Source organism: Rhipicephalus sanguineus, chromosome 3, assembly GCF_013339695.2.
Source record: "Rhipicephalus sanguineus isolate Rsan-2018 chromosome 3, BIME_Rsan_1.4, whole genome shotgun sequence".
Classification (NCBI taxonomy): domain Eukaryota; kingdom Metazoa; phylum Arthropoda; class Arachnida; order Ixodida; family Ixodidae; genus Rhipicephalus; species Rhipicephalus sanguineus.
Window position 1 is genome coordinate 204,872,948 of NC_051178.1, and position 19,236 is coordinate 204,892,183.

The following is a 19,236-nucleotide window of genomic DNA, read 5'->3' on the forward strand; positions in this document are numbered from 1 at the left end:
GATTCCTGCTGGGATACTGATTTTCATTCTTTGCATTCGTCGAGTCAGCTCTGCCGATGTCGGTTTTCCTTAACGCTCTGGTATTTAAATTACGCATGTTTGATCTCGCCGTTAGATATCAACTGTCAATCACCTGTGGCGCATACCCGCTTGCCGTGGCCCGTTGTATACGGGTATGTGCCACACGTGTATGGAAGAAAGGGTTTAACGACGTACGCGACAGCATTTTCACGTTATTCATGTCATGACCAGAGATTTATATTCTTCAAACCCTATCACGCTTCACATGCCAATTTTGGTCTACACCAAGCTAAGGAGGAGATCACGAGAGCACCCAGACGTAGGCGGCTACATAGATAGATACGTAGATAGAAACGCTCAAAGTGCCTAAGGTTCGCTAAGAAATGCTTCGCATTTGAAAGGACTCTTAATTAAAACCTATAGAATCTAAAGATAATATTAATTACATAGGTTTCCTGTGTTTAAACGATAGCAGTACATGACGAAAATAAGACGCGAGCTGGAAAGTGTAGCTTTTGATTACAAGGGTGAAGCTACGAACTGTCTCCCGAATATTCAGAGCTATTCATTAATTATCTTTGAGCACATTGACATAGAATATGCTAGGATCAGGCCCGTAGCCGGGGGGGGGGGGAGGGGAGGGGCGGGGCTAGGGGCCCGCCCCCCCATCCCACGAAAATTTGCTGAAGTATGTGTTTTTACCAAAAATAAGTAATAAAATAGGTGCTTTTCTCATAAAGTCAGGGTTTTTAGCAAGTGGGACCCCCCGAAAAAAATTCCTGGCTACGGGCCTGGCTAGGATCATGACAGGCAGAGGGTACAAGAATACGGAGAGAAACATGGGTTTGAGTTGCTAAGATTACGAGGCGGGTTTACACACGATATTTGAAACAATCGCGAAAAATAGAAATAATTTTAGTAGAACATTTATAACTGTTGTCCCATCGATTAAAATATTACACTAATAAGATAGTCCTTCAGTGTCTTGTATCTCCTCTTTTAAGTCTCCGCCCTGTGCGAAATGCAGTTCACCCTAATCACTATTCGTTATCTTTGTAATCTTAATCGAAACATGTAACGCAATGGCACATGGCTATGGACAATTTTTTTTTGTGAAATGATTGACGTACATCTCTGCTGAAGTGGGTCCAATAATCGACTTCGCCGTTGTAAATTCCATAGAATGTGTCGAAGCCACGGTTTGTCGGCTTGTATTCATCCTTGCTGAATCCCAGGTGCCACTGCAATAGGATTCACTATCGGTTACATACAGAAGATCAGAATCAATCATGAGTACTTCGCAAGTTATTCTTTCTCACGTCGATGACTGCTTGAAGATAAATGTCACAGCCGCTTAACTACACACACGGACTCCAAAAATAGATGCACTAAAAATGCTGTAGCGTTGCCTGAGACATAGTATGAGGATGGACACTTATTAAAACCTGTCGATCTGGCATGAAAGTCAATGGGTATGGCGAATGCTGCCATGATGACAGAAGAGCAACGCACGAACAAGAGCTACTCCAAAAGGATAATCATTTCATGCAACCCCACATAGTACGCGTTTGGTCAATCTATCGAATGATCATTTTATTTTTTTTCTTTATATGTGAGTGGATGCAAAATTTACAGAATATTTTAATATGCACATTCAGTGCCTAGTGCTTCCATAATTTGCAGTGTGTGTCAATTCTTCGGTCTGACAAAGACGTTTGTCAGATAGTGCGTGTTGAGAGATTGGCATATGTGAGTTTTCGCTGTAACAATCAACGCTCAGTGCACAACTTTTAACTTCGTAGCTTTTTTGATAAAGAGCATCTTATTTAAAGGGCGTTGCGGATATAGCTCAGAAAAAAAGACGCAACCCATAAGTGGAAGAAAAATCTTTTTACAGGCACAAGATGTGGTGTATGATACGGTCCCATTATCGCTTCTGGCCCAAGGGCCTTAGCCGTCACCATCGAAAAATGTCACCGATGATACGCCTGATACACATATTAGCCGTATCATATGCCTCTCTGAAATCGCTATAGATTACATCGATACTTTCTGCTGAGGTAAATAATTAATTAATTAATATTTGATTAACTAATTGAGTGAGTGAGTGAGTGAATGAGTGAGTGAGTGCCTGGATTTCCTTGCCGCGCACCAGTCAAGTTTCGCGAACGTCTCTACGTTTCGCCTCTGTCAAAACGCAGCCGCCGCGCCGTAGTCAGATATGAAACACGCGACCTACAGCTGAACATGATCTCCATAACCAATGCGCTACGACGACAGTTAAGAAAGCAAAATTAGCATGCATTTGTATGCTGCCCGCAGTGATGAGGCAAATGTAAGCTCATTTCCTTTTTCAGCGTTTTATTTTGCTGACAGCTAGCGGCGATTCACACACTGATCTGTCTGTTCGGTGTAAAGACGTCCTCACGTGAGCAGGATTTGATTCATCACACCGCAAACAAAATCTATAAATTTGTTCGCGGATTTCTTGCCGCTGGTTCCCATCCTCCCCCATTATTGCCACTTTACGCTTATTGTAAGAGAGCATTCACGGCGCAGAAAAGAGCGCAGCCTAAAGAAGATGGGTTTAGAATGAATGTAAATTGTACCATCATTCGTTTATGAATTGTTTGATTATCAATTTTTATATTTTAGAAACACCCTTGCGAGCTTTTCGGCTGAATATTTTTCATTTTCATTCGATGCACCGTCTTCCAAGAGCGCTTGCACACATTCACTCTTCTTCTTCACTTACCAGAAAGAAACCAAACGATAAAGCAATATCCGTGCTGCAATGAGATTATAAGGGTCACCGGACAAACGCGTTGCGATAGTGCGTAGTAGCTTACTGCTACTGCCTCTCACCTTGCCAACCATGTGGGTTGAGTAGCCTAAGTCCTTGAGGTACTCTGGCAACAGCTTTAAGTCGGGGTCTAGTCCGACAGGTTGCGCGCTGCGAAAACTTGAATGCTGCGTCCCTGCAAGAATGACACGAGCACACGTGACAAAAATTGCGTTAAAAGTGCACCGCAAGCGTAGTTCAATGTATATACGCCCCAACTGCTAGAACCAAAGGCACCCTCAACCGTTGACGCACGTTGCATATTCTACTCCAAAAGAAACTAAATCATTGAGTTACCTACAGTACACGTGCCTAGTTTATTATTGGAGACTATAGCACACCATTATCGGTGCTCGTTAATACAAAGTTTGTGTGCGGACCTTAGTAAAGGTTACGCTAAAGGTCACATGAGCACTACCTGATATGGTTCAGGTAACCCTGTTCCACTTCACGGTCATTGGCACTTCAATCCAAATTAAACATGATGACAATGCGGCTCGAAACAAGCAATAGCCTTCGTCAGGCTATTGCCTTTCTACTGCCTATTTCGGGCGGCTTCTTCATCGGGAGACATGGGCATTCTGGAAAAGCTAATTCCCGAAGAACCGACGCCCTTCTCTATACTGCCCCGACCTACTTCTCACTCACTTACTACGACACTTCTCACTCACTGACCTACTTGTCGCAGACAGCTGGGTTCTGACGCGTTTTCCGCCGAGCCTCACCCTCGCCCCTCTTGGCGTCTCTAAGTGGTTCGCCATTTCTGCCGAGCCTCACCCTAGATCATCTTGGCGCGCCCTGGCGCGCCTCCCAGTGGTTCCCCTTTTCCACCAAGCTTCACTCTCGCACCTGTCGGCAAGGCACTGTTTTCCCCCCTTACGCCAGCCCTCTTTCGTCACGGGGCAGCCCTTCTTCTTACCGATTATTCCTCTGGCCATACAAGGCTGGGCCTGACGGCAGATGAGTGTCTGCGCTGGATGTCACGCTCCGGTTCCCAGATACACCCATAGATGGCGGTAACTGCCTCGGTCGCGTACGAAGCAATAGTCGCAGAGTGAAACGGGAAAGCGCGGACCGAGGAATGTGCCTAAAGTCGTCCCGCAAAAACCGGTTCCCAGATACGCCCATAGATGGCGAAACTGCCTCGGTCGCGGATGAAGCGGTAGCCACAAAAGAAACACAGGAGAACCGCAGCTTCGCTGTTTCTGCAGACTGAAAACTGGTTGGAAGTGGGGTAATTTCTCTTGTTTTCAGTTTTATAAGCTTGAACAATTTCTCTCGTCATTTGGGGCTATTGAGAATAGCCGTGTCTTCTAATTTACACTGAATTTTAGCGCATTGCGCCTTTCATAGTTTGTGTAAAATGGCATCAGCTGGCGTTTCTTATCCCAAATTTAAGAACACGTTATAACAGTAATTTTGACAGGACACTGAATAAAGTTTCATGGTTCAAACCTAATCAATAAATCTGAAATAAAGTTTCGACTTACTTGATTTGGTCCTTCCTTTCTGCTGTGTCAGCGCATTAAATATCCCCTCGAGAATGTGATTTGCCGTTACTTTGTTTGGGTTCTCGTTTAACGCATTATGGCAGTTCACGTCGGTGTTTTCAATGAATACGGCTACATCCGCCTATGTAGTGCGATAAGTAAGTTGAAGAAATCACCGCGTTATTAGTTTTTTTTTTTTTTTTTGTTCTGGCAAGCAGCACCAAACGCGCTCAACTTTTGTTACTTGATGTTTGCTCCGAGTTAGAATTGTGAAAATTCAGCACTTCGGCAGAGGCCTGATCTATAAACGCGAACGTTTACAGAGATAGTGCAACAATGTTCCGCGGAGCTTATTATAGCGGAGTAGAGGGAGCGATCGGTATAACGGGTAAACAGAGTACAATCAGAGGAAAGAGCCATCGCCGTTGCTTCGTTTCTTTAGTCGTAATACTGGCCCTATTTCGAACCGCTTCAACGAGACACCATCGCGCTCCGGCTCTGATGATAACAACAACGCCGCTTCCAGTGCGGAAACGTAGCTCTTTAGTTGGGATCCCCGTGCCTGAGAGAGCATAGATAGCTCGAACATTTGCTCGAAGCTAGTAAAAGAAGGTACCTGAGCTCGGAGTTTTTAAAAAGAAAGACCGTTCCAAAAAAAAAAAAAGAGAAAGAACACGCAGATAAGATGGAGCGGTCCTAAAGTGTAACTGGTTTCATAGCGAAGTCGAATGTCGGCGCTGGTAGCAGTAGCTACCGATCGCCTCTTCCGACAGCTGCTGATTGCAGCAGGACACATAGGACACGTGGTTCATTCCCTTCCACATATTGGATCGATCACTTCTTTTGTTCATTGTTTGCGCTTCTTTCTTGACTGAATCAGAGCTTGGACGCATGCGCCGCTCTCGTCGCTCAAACACCTTTAAACTGCCTTTCCATAAAATATCGCCACGCTCGTTTGTTTTTTTATTTAAGGGGCACTGACACCCATTTTCGAAGATGAGTTTACTCTGCCATGCTAACCTCCTGCATACAGAGACGGTTTCAAGCAAGTGTGAAGTTCAGTAATTGCAGTAGAGGGGGGGGGGGGCATCGCCTAATAATTTAAACGGGAAGCGCCAATTCTGTCCCATAACATTACTAAGTCGCACCCTTCACGTCATGCGCAGCTTATGGCTAGCACGTTCTTTTGACAATTATGGTGACGAAGAACCGAACCCATAGTGATGCATTCAAAGATATTGTATCACGAAACAGCGTGGTAAAAACGAGGACGTAGCGTAGGAATTAACAACACGCCACATATAGCGCTTTACGTGCTGTGTTGTTGGTTCCTACGCTTCGTCCTCCTTTTTACCGCGGTTTCCTGATACAAGATGTTCAACCAACTAGCCAACAAGTTCACCTTATAAGACTTCAAAGATCTGTTTACTTCCTACCTATACCCTGGAAAGCCGAGGACCAATAGGAGGCCTTCGGGAGAAGCGCGACATCACTTCATTTTCTCATCTTTGCACCAATTGCGGTGCTTGCTTTCTTTCGGAAGGGGAGGGGGGGGGGCGGAGGCTGCAGTGAAACTTGACACCCCCTCATGTAGAACGAATCAACAGCGCGAAAAAACGAGCAAAGGAGCGACAGACACGGGCGATCAGATCACCAACGATCAGATCGGTCAGCACCCGTGTCTGTCGTTCCTTTGCTCGTCCTCGTTTTTTCGCGCTGTTTATTCGTTCAAGATGGAAGCACAGCAACCTGCCCTATTAACCGTTCTGACCTAATGCAGAACGCGGCGCACACCTATATGCATATCGTGTCATGAGATCAGGGTACAGTATGAACCGAAACTAACTTTTAAGAACATGTAATTACTTTTCAGGGTGCACCCACGCTTACCAGTACATTTTCTAGGCTTCTGGCGGCTTGGCCTTTCATTTGCCGCAAAAAAGACAACAGAAAATTTTCGTGTAAGCACCCCTTTAACGCGACCGGGTTTCAGTAACGAAAACTGTTACACATGTCACCAATGCTCGGCGCAGGCCGCGCCGGAATACTTGGGAACCTCCATGATTTTTTTAGACTGTTCTTATAAGATTGCGCGCACGACGCGAGTAGCTGAGTTTATACTGGAGCTAACGCGAACACCAGCGATAAGGCTACAATCTACGATCACGCATGTATAAGAGACGGCGTGTTTTACCGACGATCAGATTATTGACGACCGGCGACCTTTCCATCCGCTATCATTGTACTGAGAGTGTTACTTGCTTGTGCTGTGAGTGTCCCTCTTGTGGGGCATAAGTTCATCCAATAAACAATGCAGTCTTTACCTATTTGACCGCTTGCTTCTTCATTGTCACAACAACGTGACAATATTCAGTACCAGATACTGTTCACACATACTGATGTCGATCGATAGCGTTTAACCTATCCGCTGCGTTAATTCTTTTCATGACGGGACGACCTAGCCGTGGGGCGGAACGTCAATTTGATATTAATGCTCAGTAGTCATTAGGAACATCTGTGGATGGTCTCGAGAAATATCGGCAGGTCTAGCTGTATCTCTAGCGCGGGGGTCTCAAGCACGCAGCCCGCGGCTTCGCGCGGAATGAAGTTTTGAGACTTTGCTAAATAGTACTAGCATTATTTTCTCGCCTATTACAATTAATAGCGTTTTGTTCCGGTAAGCTAGAGAGACGGGGCTGGTCTCAGCATTTGTTTTCGTGAGACACACCATGCAGTCATTATGAGTTGAAACATCACCGTGGAACGAAAACTCTATATTTCAGAATCGGCGTCCAGTATTGTGGAAATCAGTATCGTCATGTTTTTTGAAACCTGACGTCTAATCCCCTTCAGAAATGACCCATATATGGGATGTGGGAAAAGCGTTCTTTCAAATGGCAACGTTAAGTGACATTTTGTTTAAACTCTCTCTCTCCCCCCCTCCCCCCTCCTCCCTCTTCCACCATCTTCGCTGCCCCGGCCACTGTGACAAATTTCGTGAATGTGGCCCGCTAGCTGAGGTGAGTTTGAGGCCCCTGCTCTAGTGTCTTGCCAGTTCTCGCGATGGCTGGGCGATTCTCGCCAGGTGTCGAAAGTCTCGACATTTCTTCGGTTCACCACAAAAATATCTATTGCAGTTGAAACTTTATTTAACAAAGTGATGACTGCGCTCGAATTATTTCGTTAAATCGGGACGTTCGTAAAATTGAGAAGGGAATTTTTGGGTCAATCGAAATCTGAATTTGTAACGCATACCGGCACCCAAAAGCTACCACGGCATTGTATTTGCCGCAAGACCACGCCTGCGCTTGTGAAAAGTCCACGTGGGCGGCACGGGCATGAAGCATCCCACGTTCGAGCGATGCAGGCATAGACGGTCACGTGAAGCTATGACAGGCTGCCGATATGTAAAGACGGGGGCAAAGAATGATCTCAGTGATCGCCAGCAGGCTGAGCAGGAAAGTTGCGCGGAGGTGATCAGTACCATCTGTCGCATAAACCATGAAATAACAGAAGCAACCGCCATAGTGTTCCTGTGGGAGCATATTGCGTGAAGAATAAATCACCGCCACCCGTAATGCCACATATGTTACGTAAGAGCGCTACCGGCTGTTGAGTACGTTGTTCCATGCATGGGCGCGGCATGCAGCCTGGTCAAAATAAACCAAGGGCCGTGACTAGGGCGCCTAGATCGATTACCGCGATAATGTTAGAGCGCACACTCGAAGGAAAACCCGTCTTTTCTAATATTATAACGAAGGCTCTGCTTGTTTACTCATTTATTTGAGGAATAACGACGTTAAATCGGTTTTGGTGCTATGTTTCGTTAATTCGGATTGATTGCAACATTGAACCCTATGGGTGCCTACTGGGGAATGGAAATTTCTTAAATCAGTATCTTCGTAAAAGAGGGTTTCGTTAGAGTTTTACCTGTAACTCATAAACCAGTGTAAATGTAGTCCCATTTGAAGTACTTAAACAGGTGTGCTCGTTGCTGACTGTTGTTCTCTGCATGACTACGCACTAGAACGGCGACCGTATCTGGATGCCCTTATCTCAGCAATGTGATAAAGAGTACAATATTTTTAATAAACAAAGCTCTGTGTGCCTGCTTTCTCGGTGCCTAAGGTGTGGTGCGTCTGTTTGGTCGGTCTCCTAGCCCTGTAATGCTTTTCAGTACTTCACTGCCTCCAGTATCGTCCCACCCATGCCGCCACGTCAAACAGCCGTTCCGCGACCCTGCATACGTCAATCCACAATATGCGACCACGCATCGCCCGATGGAATGTAATGTAATGCCAGAACTCATTTTGTATAATCTACCAGTAAAATATTTCACCACTGAGGCATACGCTCCGCTTACTGGGCCCTCGTGTCTGTATTGTGCTAGAACGAGTTGCGCAATGCTTTGCCTCAAGGTTACTCACCCGAATTTCGGAGGGACAAATGAATGCGCATTAAGTAATGCGTCCGCAATTCGGGGCTTTCTATTACGCTTCCGGAACCCCCAGTGTAGGGATTTACCGAAATTCGAGATTTCCAGTTGCTTAATGCGAAACATTACGCAACGGAAGTCTCTACGCAGGGTTTTTGGAAATATTCTTTGGGAAACTGCGCACAAGTTCTCGCGATGTCTTGCGGGGTCTCGCAGCAGTATTGCGGAGTGCACGGTTCAGCTTAAAAAGTCTCATAACTATAACATTTGAATCGGCTTATGTGTGACTTTTCTTTCGTTAGTGCATTTGCGAGCCAGACGACTTCGATAATAATTGTCTAGCATCAACATATGCTGAAATGTTTGCTGCAAACAGCTTAGGCGTAAAATGTACTTTTTGTTTTGGATACCGTTATTCATACTCAAAAGCGGTGTGCAAAAGGCGTACTTATTTATAAAGCGTGTCTGACACAGCGCCACTTTAACCTACGTTATCTTTCTAGGAAGATGCGATGTGTACGACTAAGACATCAGTTCGAGTACATTGCGAAGCGGTGGAAAAAATTTAGTTACATTCCCATTTTCAGTGTTCACGTTTCAGAAGAGCATGCGACCTTAAACGCCTCGTTAAACGTGTTGCTAACATAGTAAGTCTGTATTGATACTTATATATATATGAAAATGATAGATAACACGCTCAACTGTACAAGCAAACGACTGGAAAGGTGAAGCCGTGCTTCCGGTATCTCGCGTACCTCGTGCGATTTCGTGTTTTTCTCGTCATAACGACTCTGAACGTAGACTTATACATGGAACTCGATATCAAACAGTGGAAAGGCTCTGACTTCAATAAAACCTGTGCTATCGAATTTCCGCCGTTGCAATAACTTTGCAAACGAGCCGAAATTTCTCGAAAACAGAACTGCGCTGATGTTGGCGCTACGTTGGATTACGGAAATCTAACTCGCTTCATACATTATACCACAGTGATTACAAAACATTGATACTCTACCCCCGCCCCCTCCTCTCCAACATCTGTTATCCCAGAAGGTTATGGTATTATGATTTCTCTAATACTGCATGCAGTGTAAACAAGTGTGGCACGGATGTCGTATCAGGTTATCGTACATGAAAAAAACATGGTGTGGCGAAATACTGGCAGGGAGAACATGTTGTTGGACTAGTTGATCGTTCTTTTTTGTATAAAATGCATTGAGCGCGGAAATGACACATTCACACACCCACACATTCACGCAACTAGCACTGTACGTGTTTTGGTTGCATGAACATGTGGGTGTGTGTACGTGTGAATGCGGCAGTTTCGCACTGGGTTATTTTTATACAAAAAAAGCACTAGAGGTGTCGCAACTTGTGCTATCCCAGTAGATTAAGGTATAGTGGTTATTTCTAATATGACATGCAGTGCAAACAAGTGCGGCAAGGATGTCGCATAAGATTATCGCGCATGGAAAAACACAGTGTGGCGAAATACTGGCAGGGAGAACTTGATGTTGAACTGGTTGATCGTTCTTTTTTGTATAAAATGTATCGGGCGGAAAAACGACACGTTCACACACTCACACTTTCACGCAGACAGCGCTGCATGCATGTTTTGGTTGCGTGAACGTGTGAGTGCGTGCGCGTGTGAATGTGCCATTTTTCCGCTGGACTAATTTTATACAAAAAAAATAAAATCTGGTAGGGAGATGCCTTATTATTTCGGTGCTCGGATAACGCCTAGTCACTGCGCTCTTGATAACGTTCTGCTGGCAAGGCTTCGTTAACGTTCCCCAGCTGCCTCACAAAACACGAGCGATATTGCATTCAAACATGATTGGAATGTGGCGCAAATGGCCCGGAAGTGAAAGTGTGATCAACCGAGCGATAGCGAGCGATATCGTTCATCAAGCCATAGTCCATTATCACTCTCCGCCCTGCACAAAATTGTCCTGTTAACATTCCTTGCATAAATAATATTTGTCTTCGCTTTCGTTCTCACGTGTACCTAATAATAATAATTGCTGGGTTTTACCGTCCCAAAAACAGGATATGATTACGAGAGACGCTGTAGTGGAGGGCTCCGAAAGTTTAGACCAGCTGGGGTTCTTTAACGTGCACCTAAATCTAAGCACACGGGTCTCAAGCACTTTCGCCTCCATCTAAAATGTGGTCGCCGCGGCTGTGATTCGATCCCGTGACCTACGGAACAGCAGTCGAGCACCATAACCCCTAGACCACCTTGGCGGGTCACGTTTACCTTGTGTTGCACCTCGAATGTGCTTCCTTATATGGGTGTTAGTTACTTGCAAGTTGGACCCAAAGAGGTTTTCTGGCTTCGCACTGATTTTTTCTATCGTCTCGACAAAGAATTCTACGCATCAAAAGAAACTGACGTCGCCTGTGGTGCGTGTGTATATGCAAATTTCTCGGTCGGGTTTTGCAAAACCTTAAAGCGAAAGTAACCGATGTAAAATGAAGCAAGAGCACTCGCACCCATGCACTTAACCTCGTCAGAATCGTTGTTGGGAATATGCCAGCCGCAACCATATAATAATAATAATAATAATAATAATAATAATAATAATAATAATAATAATAATAATAATAATAATAATAATAATAATAATAATAATAATAATAATAACTCGTTAGCTTTCGTAACAAAGGGCATGCGGTATTTGGTCTTTGAAAGTGTGATTGAACTCGCGGTGAAGCAGACGTGAGAGAAGGCGGCGACGACAGATTTTGAAATGACGTCATTTCCGCGTGCATTTCGCGCAGCCTGGGGAAGCAATCATGTAAAAAAAAGTAATGTCATGGGAATAACTGCTCAGTGATTCTGAACACGCTCAGCTACTTTTCAAGTTATAGAAATTTTAATTATCGAAGTTACCCAACAAGATGACTTGGCGTACACTTAATATATAACTCGGGATGACTACGAACAGTACACCGCTGATCTGTATCATGTAAAATCCCTTCGTTATTGTAAAGTGAGATTCAAGTTACGCAAATCCCTTTGGCATGTATTCTACATTTATCACACACAAAACTATATTTAGAACAAAGGTACTAGCAATAGTATACTCAATGTGGGGAATGTTATGCGAATACGAGAACAAGGTTAAACATAATATGTACGAGTAATGTAGCAGAGGCTCCACCTAAGCCAGGGGTCACAAACTCACCTCAGATAGCGGGCTGCAGACACGAAACTTGGCCACGCAAGGGTCAGGACAGGAAAGAAGGCTGGAACGGGGTGGGAGGTGGGGAGAGGGGTAGTTTGTACAAAGTGTCAGCTAACGTTGCCATTTGAAAGGCGGCCTTTCCCATATCTCACATAAGGGCCATTTCTGAAGGTGACTAGCAGTCAGCATTCGAACAGCATATCGATACCGATCTTACTATAATCTGGACGCCGATTCTGAAATGTAGAGTTTTTATTTCACGGTTCGATACATGGTGACCGCATGGAGTGCCTCATGAAAAAAAAAAATGCTTGAGACCAGTCATGTCTGTGTAGCTCATGAACCTACTAACAAATAAAAAAATATGGCACGGAAACAGTCATGTGCGGGCCGGACTGCATGCAGCCCGTGGGCAGCCTGTTTGAGACCCCTGACCTAAACCAACTGGTTTAGAGATATATCGATTGGTTGAGTGTGCTTAGTCTCACCGGTGTGTATGGGGTAGTAGCCCGTGAGCAGAGCAGCGCGAGACGGGGTGCAGAGGGGCTGGACGTAGTTGTTGGCCAGCACCACGCCGTCCATGGCGAGCACGTCGATGTTGGGCGTCGGGATCTGGTCCGAACCATGGTAACTCACGTCGTGCCAGCCCTGCGCCACCGATCCGCGGCATAAACAGCCACGCCCGCACAATGGCTAAAATTGTACACGTCGACAATGCGAAACACTATTCTCGATGCTACAGGAAAGGGCGGAAGCACATCACGCTAATATGGTACCGCATCTGTTTGTTTTGTTCGAGACAGGAGACCAGTCTATTGCTCTCACTTTTGTTCGTTTATTGAATAAAGCCTACAGGGCTTGACCTTTCAGCTGGATGGCTTGCAAAGCGGAAGCACGTAGAACACATGGAGGAGTCTCTGTTTAGCTAGCTGCAACAAATATCGGACAGTGCTGGTGGAGTTCGTGTGCAAGTGCGAGCCTTAATTATTCTACGGCAACTAACAAATAGTTCTAAAAAACGAAAAGATTTGCGAAGTCAAGCTGTTGGTCCGGGTCCTCAACGTGCTTGATTGACATCATATAGGTGCGTACATGAGCGGTGAATTGTGCAGCGCGCATACAATTTTACCAAGGCAACAGTGCGACAATACAGGCTGATTCCATACAAGTGTAAATATTTGTGAATTATCCGATGACATCCGAATTTTCACAAATGCTTCCATTCGTAAAAGCATCGCGCCACTGATCGGCGGCCATACCTAATAATATGTTGCCTATCACAACAGGCTAGTGCGTGACCACGTGAAGTATTTTGGGAATACTTGCGCCGGTTTCAATGTTATTGTGCAAAAACCAATGGGGACTATAGTTTCAGGGTAGCGCACCTTGCATTTTCATTCATTTTTCATTTTATTGTGCCTCTCAGGGCCAGAGGCATTACAGAGGGGGAGTGCTAAAGCACATACACACAAGAAATAAGAAAAAAAAAGGAACAAAATATGCAAGTAGAATAGAAACTAACGGTAAGTTAGGAAGAGCCTGAGTATACAATATTAGACACAGAATTAAGTGAATGTTCATAATGATTAATGTTTACAGCATATAAATTTACATATATGATATATTATTCTTGTTGTTTGGCAGAAACTACTTTCCCCTTCGTAAAAAAAGTTAACATAAAACCTAATTATGGGCGTAACGAGCTAGTAATCACAATCGAGGAAGCATTCTTAGTGATTCATTTCCGTTCACAGGACATGAGGTGCCATTGAGTGCGATAGAAGCTGGAATTTCGGAAGTAGGGGCATGCCGACAAATCCATATGACAGGAGAGAGCCTGGCACCGCATTTCGAATGTTTAAATGAACCTAACGAATGACGATAAGGTCCAGTATTGTCTGAGTGGTTTAGATTTTTGTCGCAATGATCTTCTGAGGGCCATCACAGGCATACATCAATTACGGGGAAGTTCAATATTGAGCAGGTTAACGCACGAGTATTATCGATGCGCATTATTTGCCGCATAATACAATTATGCGTATTTGAGCAGCCTCTATGCGGAAGACGGATCGAATCCCGGCCGCGGTGGCCGCATTTTAGATGGAGGCAAAAATGCTTGAGGCCCGCGTACTTAGATTTAGGTGCACGTTAAAGAACCCCTGGTGGGCGAAATTTCCGGAACCCTCCACTACGGCGTGTCTCATAATTGTATGATGGTTTGGGGACGTTAAACCACGACAATTGATTAATTAATCTATGCGGAAGAAATCTATGCGGAAGAAATCTATGCGGGGGCAGGAGGGGCGGCCGCCCCCTCTAGTCACCTAAGGGGAGGGCCGCAAAATCTGATCCATACACTGACCCTCCTAGCCACCTAAGAGGGGAGGGGGCGCAAAATCTGCCTCGTACATTGACTTAGTAGGGCGGGGAGGCGCTGCGATGAACCATCGACCCCCCCCCCCCTAATGGGGAACCCTGCGCACGCCTATGTTCAGAGCAACAGTGAGATATTTTTATATTTTTTGAAGCGCCGCAACTGGCACATCGGCCATACGACTAATAGTCATAAATGTTCACTCCCGGCATCCTATGCCTCAAAAGTCAAAACATACCAATATGTGGATGGAGTGTAGGTAAGTAGCACTAAGAAGAGTTTAATGTAACTTAAATGTCTTATAACTTACTAGAAATGTACTTGACTTTATTTTATAAGACTGAGGTATTATCAGCAGAAAATGTAATTACATAATAAAACATAGCTTACTCTTGCATAGAAAAAGCTGACTACGTCCTAGTAGATGTTAAAACCTGTGACGTCAAGGCGAGCTGATGCGGAGACCTGGAGGCGGTGTCACCAGCTGTCTTTCATTTTTTAGTCTCTTCTGGTTTCTCAAACATCCTCTGACATTAAGGCTCACCTTTTTGGTCTTTCAAGACTACTTTGAAATATAACACAGGTCAATCTAATTTTTAAACTTTAATGACCCTGTCAAGTTAATAAGAAAACCGAAATATCATGAGGTAAAATGCAACCAGTGTACTGGAAAATGATTAGCTTCGATCCTTGAGCCCGATGATCCAATTTGGTCTCATTAGTGGCACATATTTAGTGCTGTATCCATTATCTTCAGCATCGCAGCAAAGAGAGAGACATAAGGAACAATATTTTTGAGCCTATGTTACTGCTGTGTGCACTTGCACTGTATCATTGTGCCCCTGGTATCGAATATTATCGATTGCCAGGGATCACAGAGGCCGTAAAAAGAAAGAAAGAAGGCTATCATTCTGAAGCATTAACGTGGTGCCCCTAGACCATGACGCGTCAAACAAGATGATTCTAGAATAGTGTCAGGAGGTAATCAAAAAAATTAAAAAGAAATGACATCAAGCAGAGTTATGTCTCGACTCCTATCGCACTTTGGAAAGCCTAGCGAACGTTTTATCTTTGTTGGCGGAAGAACTTGAAGCTTTGGTGCGCAACAGTAAAAATTTCCACTCAGAAGCCCACTTAGGTTGCATGCTTGTGGAGATCACTAGAAAAGAGAAAAACAAGGCATCCATGTATATCTGAACACGCAACACCGTGTGCTTTCTCTTTCTTCTACCAGTGCTTTCAAATTATGGTTATGGTGATATGGGTATTTTCAGGAACGTCCTGGGCGGTTTGGCTATCACCACGCAAATTCGAGTGTGCTCTGATGAAAAACGTAAATTAATGGAAAACATAAACCATTTATTGGCATAGTTTAGCATTCAGACTCTCACTGCGTTACCTTTATTAGCATTATTATGCGACGATGAAAATATTACATTCACAAAGCGTTTATTTCGTAAATGATATTTGCCTATGGCCGGGGACCTTCTTTATAGTAATAGGCCCATTCCCAAACATGTCTGGAACTTCCTCTTGTGAACAAGTGTAGCCTAAGAGAAATTTGGGAATGCGGTCCTCGATATTGCTTGCTCTGAAGATCAAAGCGAACGTCCTCGTAAGCAGGTGGAAGTGAAATAAAAGCTTACCCCTTAGAAGCACAGAGCAAACAGGCGGTACACAAACAAGAATAAAAGCAGTACTTGTCGTTTCGTTTGCTTGTCCGAGTCTCTGAACTAGGTTTTCTTATGACGAAGCAACGGTAACTCACCCAGATATCAGATAGCGTGTATGTGAAGAAAAGAAGCTCTTGCACTCGAATTAAAAAAAAAAACTGTTCTATTCAATGTTGATGCGGGACATAATAACCAAGAACCTTATGAAACCGGCCCGCAGTCTAGTAAATATATATGAAAGTAGATGTGGAAGATTGTATGGAATTATGGATTACATAGAAGATTATAAAATATGGAAGATTATATGGGGAATATGGAAGTATACATGGAAAGGCGGAAAGATGGGCTAGCTAGTTTCGAGAATAATCAGATGAAGGAACATAGGACTAGCGTGGTCCCGTGTTTCTTCATCTCGTCCTCATCTCCTATTTCGCTAGTACCATGACCTATTATACATGGAAGACTGCAGGCGGCGATAGTTAACATCGAGTAGGATAGCCATGTTCTACAGGAGGACTCGTTGTTGGCCTATATAGATGGTGTTTGCTGATCGTCATAGTGTGGCGCGATGGCACAAATACAATGACACATGTTGCACGTTTCCGTGTCTTTGTATTCGTGTCTTCGCGCTACACTATGACGATCAGGGCAGCCGTACTGGCGTTACTTACCAGATCATCAGCGAGGATCATCACGATGTTGGGTGGCTGCGCTGCTCGCGTCAGAGAGAGCAGGAGCGCAACCCACGCGGTACGACACTGTAGCGTGCGGGACATGGTCGATTTCCGGTGGCGGGAAACAAACTGCAGCACGCAGAATCCGTGAGAACGTTCATTCCGTTTCCACTGACTAACGTGTTGCACAGAGTCGGCCATGCTCAATATAATACCTTTACATCGTACGAAAAAAAAAAAAGGGGAGGGGGGGAGGGTTGATCGAGGGCTCGTTTCTTTTTGTTAGACACAACCTGATGAAACCAACGCACAGTGAACCTAAGGAAGGCATAGGGTACGTAACTTGTATGTTTTAACTCTAGTATAGTAATTATGACATCAATGGAAATGAATCAAAGTGGATGAAAAATTCACCGTCGATTACGATACTGCTTAATGCGAATCCTGAGCGCAGATGTTTAGGGGTTTTGATTTTGCTAGGAAATGCGCATGCGTCAAGGCGACGGGGCGCGGCACGAGTGGGAGTATATATAGAATGCTCGGTCACGCCCGTACTCCTCTCCACTCCGGCCGTGGCTCAGTCTTCGCGGCAACGTAACGTGGTGAACCCTGCGTCGCCAACTTCCGCCACCGCTGGCTGACGCGAACGCTGCGCCGTACTATAAAGGGCCCTTAAATGCATGCGTTGCGCTGCCACAAGATGCGCGAGCAGGCACGAGGAATTGCAGACTCCAACACAGCGTCTCGCTGGCTGTCATAGTGGAAAACTCCTTGGGGCAGTCTCTCTTTCGTCCTCGTTTGCTCTACCGGTTACGCCGACTACAACGGCGACGCCGCTCAACGCAGGAACGGGTGCCTGAACCCGTTCCCAACGGGTTCAGGCACCCGTACGGTACGGACCCAACCTACAACATTTGGATAACGCGTCCAATGCTCTACCAAATGAGCTAAAGCGGCGGCCGCTTTCCCATCAGCTTATTAGGTATCTATGTTTGTGTAATCCTGGGAGTGTTAGCCAGCGCCGCTCGCTGCCATGACGGTGAGTGTGGAACGCTGTTTTTTTTGCGGCTGGCGTCACGTAGCAAGGATTATTACGAGTTGGAAGCTGACCAATAGACCCACGCATACTACGTAAGACATCGAGTCTGCCGGAACGAGACACTCGCTATGAAACAACGAAAGAGGGTGATTGATCGATGGCTAGTTTATTTTAACAGCGCAGCTGCTTAAGTCGGCCGTAAAAAAAATGGTGTGTACAAATGTGTACAAAAAACTATCATCATCATGAACGGGTATGGGCCACAGAAATTGGACAAATCCCACTACTCATCGCTGGTTCACTGAATATGAAGGCAACAGACGGGCGACAAACACCAATTAGTATTTCTAGACAGATGTAACCAGCAATTGAGAAACGCTTTATTAAACCGTCGGGATTAACCCAGTAATAAACACGTTTCAGCTTCGCTGAAGAATCTGTACAGAGTGCTTCAGCGGTACGTACAACGAGATAACAGGCAGTTTTAGAATAGCGTACGCTAAGTTAGCGTTAGCGTTTGCGGCCCGCTATTTCCGTCACTTAACGGGAGCCCGCAAGCGGTTAGCGTACGACGCATACGCAGTTGCGCGAAAAGCCAACGCAAAGTTTTGCGTACGCTATTCTAAAACTGCCTAATACTAGGGAGCTGGAAAGGCAATGGTGGCTGCGAGAAGACCCCGATGCGACGGAAGCCCTACGCTAACGACGACGTGCCCGTATATATGTGAGGTGTGAACGCTTGGTTTCGGTGCGAGTTTGTCTCTGGAGTTTGGACATCCGTGTCGTACCTGTGACTGTCTGTGGTTTAACTCGAACCTCTCTGCGCTGAGAAGCAACGTAGAAACAACGTACCGTCGCCTAGCGACAACCTAGAAGCAAACTTCAGAATCGCCCAGCTTCGCTGTTTCAAGCCTTGCGCGACTTACTAAACAAGGCAGTGAAGCTATGGAAGGCATATATACATTTCTTGTATGTTTTAACTATAGTACAGTAATTATGACAGAAAAGAAAAGAAATACAACGGACGAAGAATCAACTTGCCGCAGGTAGGGACCGAACCTACATCCTTCGGAAAACCGTAGCTAGATAACATTAGCTAGACGCAAGGTTCTGATCAATATTTCTACAGCGAAAAGCGAGAGTTGTAGATGAGACACGGAAACGACTAGATTATTGCGTTTCCTCTATAATCTTCGTTCTTTCGTGCTGAGGAAATGAGGAATGTGTGTAACGTCAGCCAGTTTTCCTTTCTTCCAAGGCTCCGCCGTTTGCGTGTTGCGGCCTGCAGCTCAAGTGACAACAGGGTCTTTCTTTTAGGTTGCATTTACTTGGAAAAAGTTATGCATGTAATAAGCCACGCATGTGAGAAACAAACACGTGATAAACTGCACAGTCGACAACTATAGCGCTATGTAAAATATCAAAGGAAGGTCCAACAAAACGTACCTTCAGCAGAGTGCTTGTTTTCCTAGTCAGGCTTGGCAGGTTCTCCTCCTTCTT

At 45.0% G+C, this 19,236-nt stretch overlaps 1 protein-coding gene across 2 annotated transcripts in view; it reads right to left on the reverse strand.

Moving 5' to 3' along the window:
• The window catches only part of LOC119388139 (arylsulfatase B), a 48,723-nt gene extending 29,487 nt beyond the window's left edge, over positions 1 to 19,236 (reverse strand). For both annotated transcript variants that reach the window (XM_037655788.2, XM_037655787.2), the window contains exons 1-5: positions 19,183 to 19,236; positions 16,695 to 16,826; positions 12,465 to 12,624; positions 2,887 to 2,999; positions 1,152 to 1,262 (exon numbers count right to left, since the gene is read on the reverse strand). In XM_037655788.2, coding sequence (XP_037511716.1) covers positions 1,152 to 1,262; positions 2,887 to 2,999; positions 12,465 to 12,624; positions 16,695 to 16,799 — 489 coding nt within the window. In that variant the 5' untranslated portion in view covers positions 16,800 to 16,826; positions 19,183 to 19,236. The remainder of the gene's footprint in view (positions 1 to 1,151; positions 1,263 to 2,886; positions 3,000 to 12,464; positions 12,625 to 16,694; positions 16,827 to 19,182) is intronic.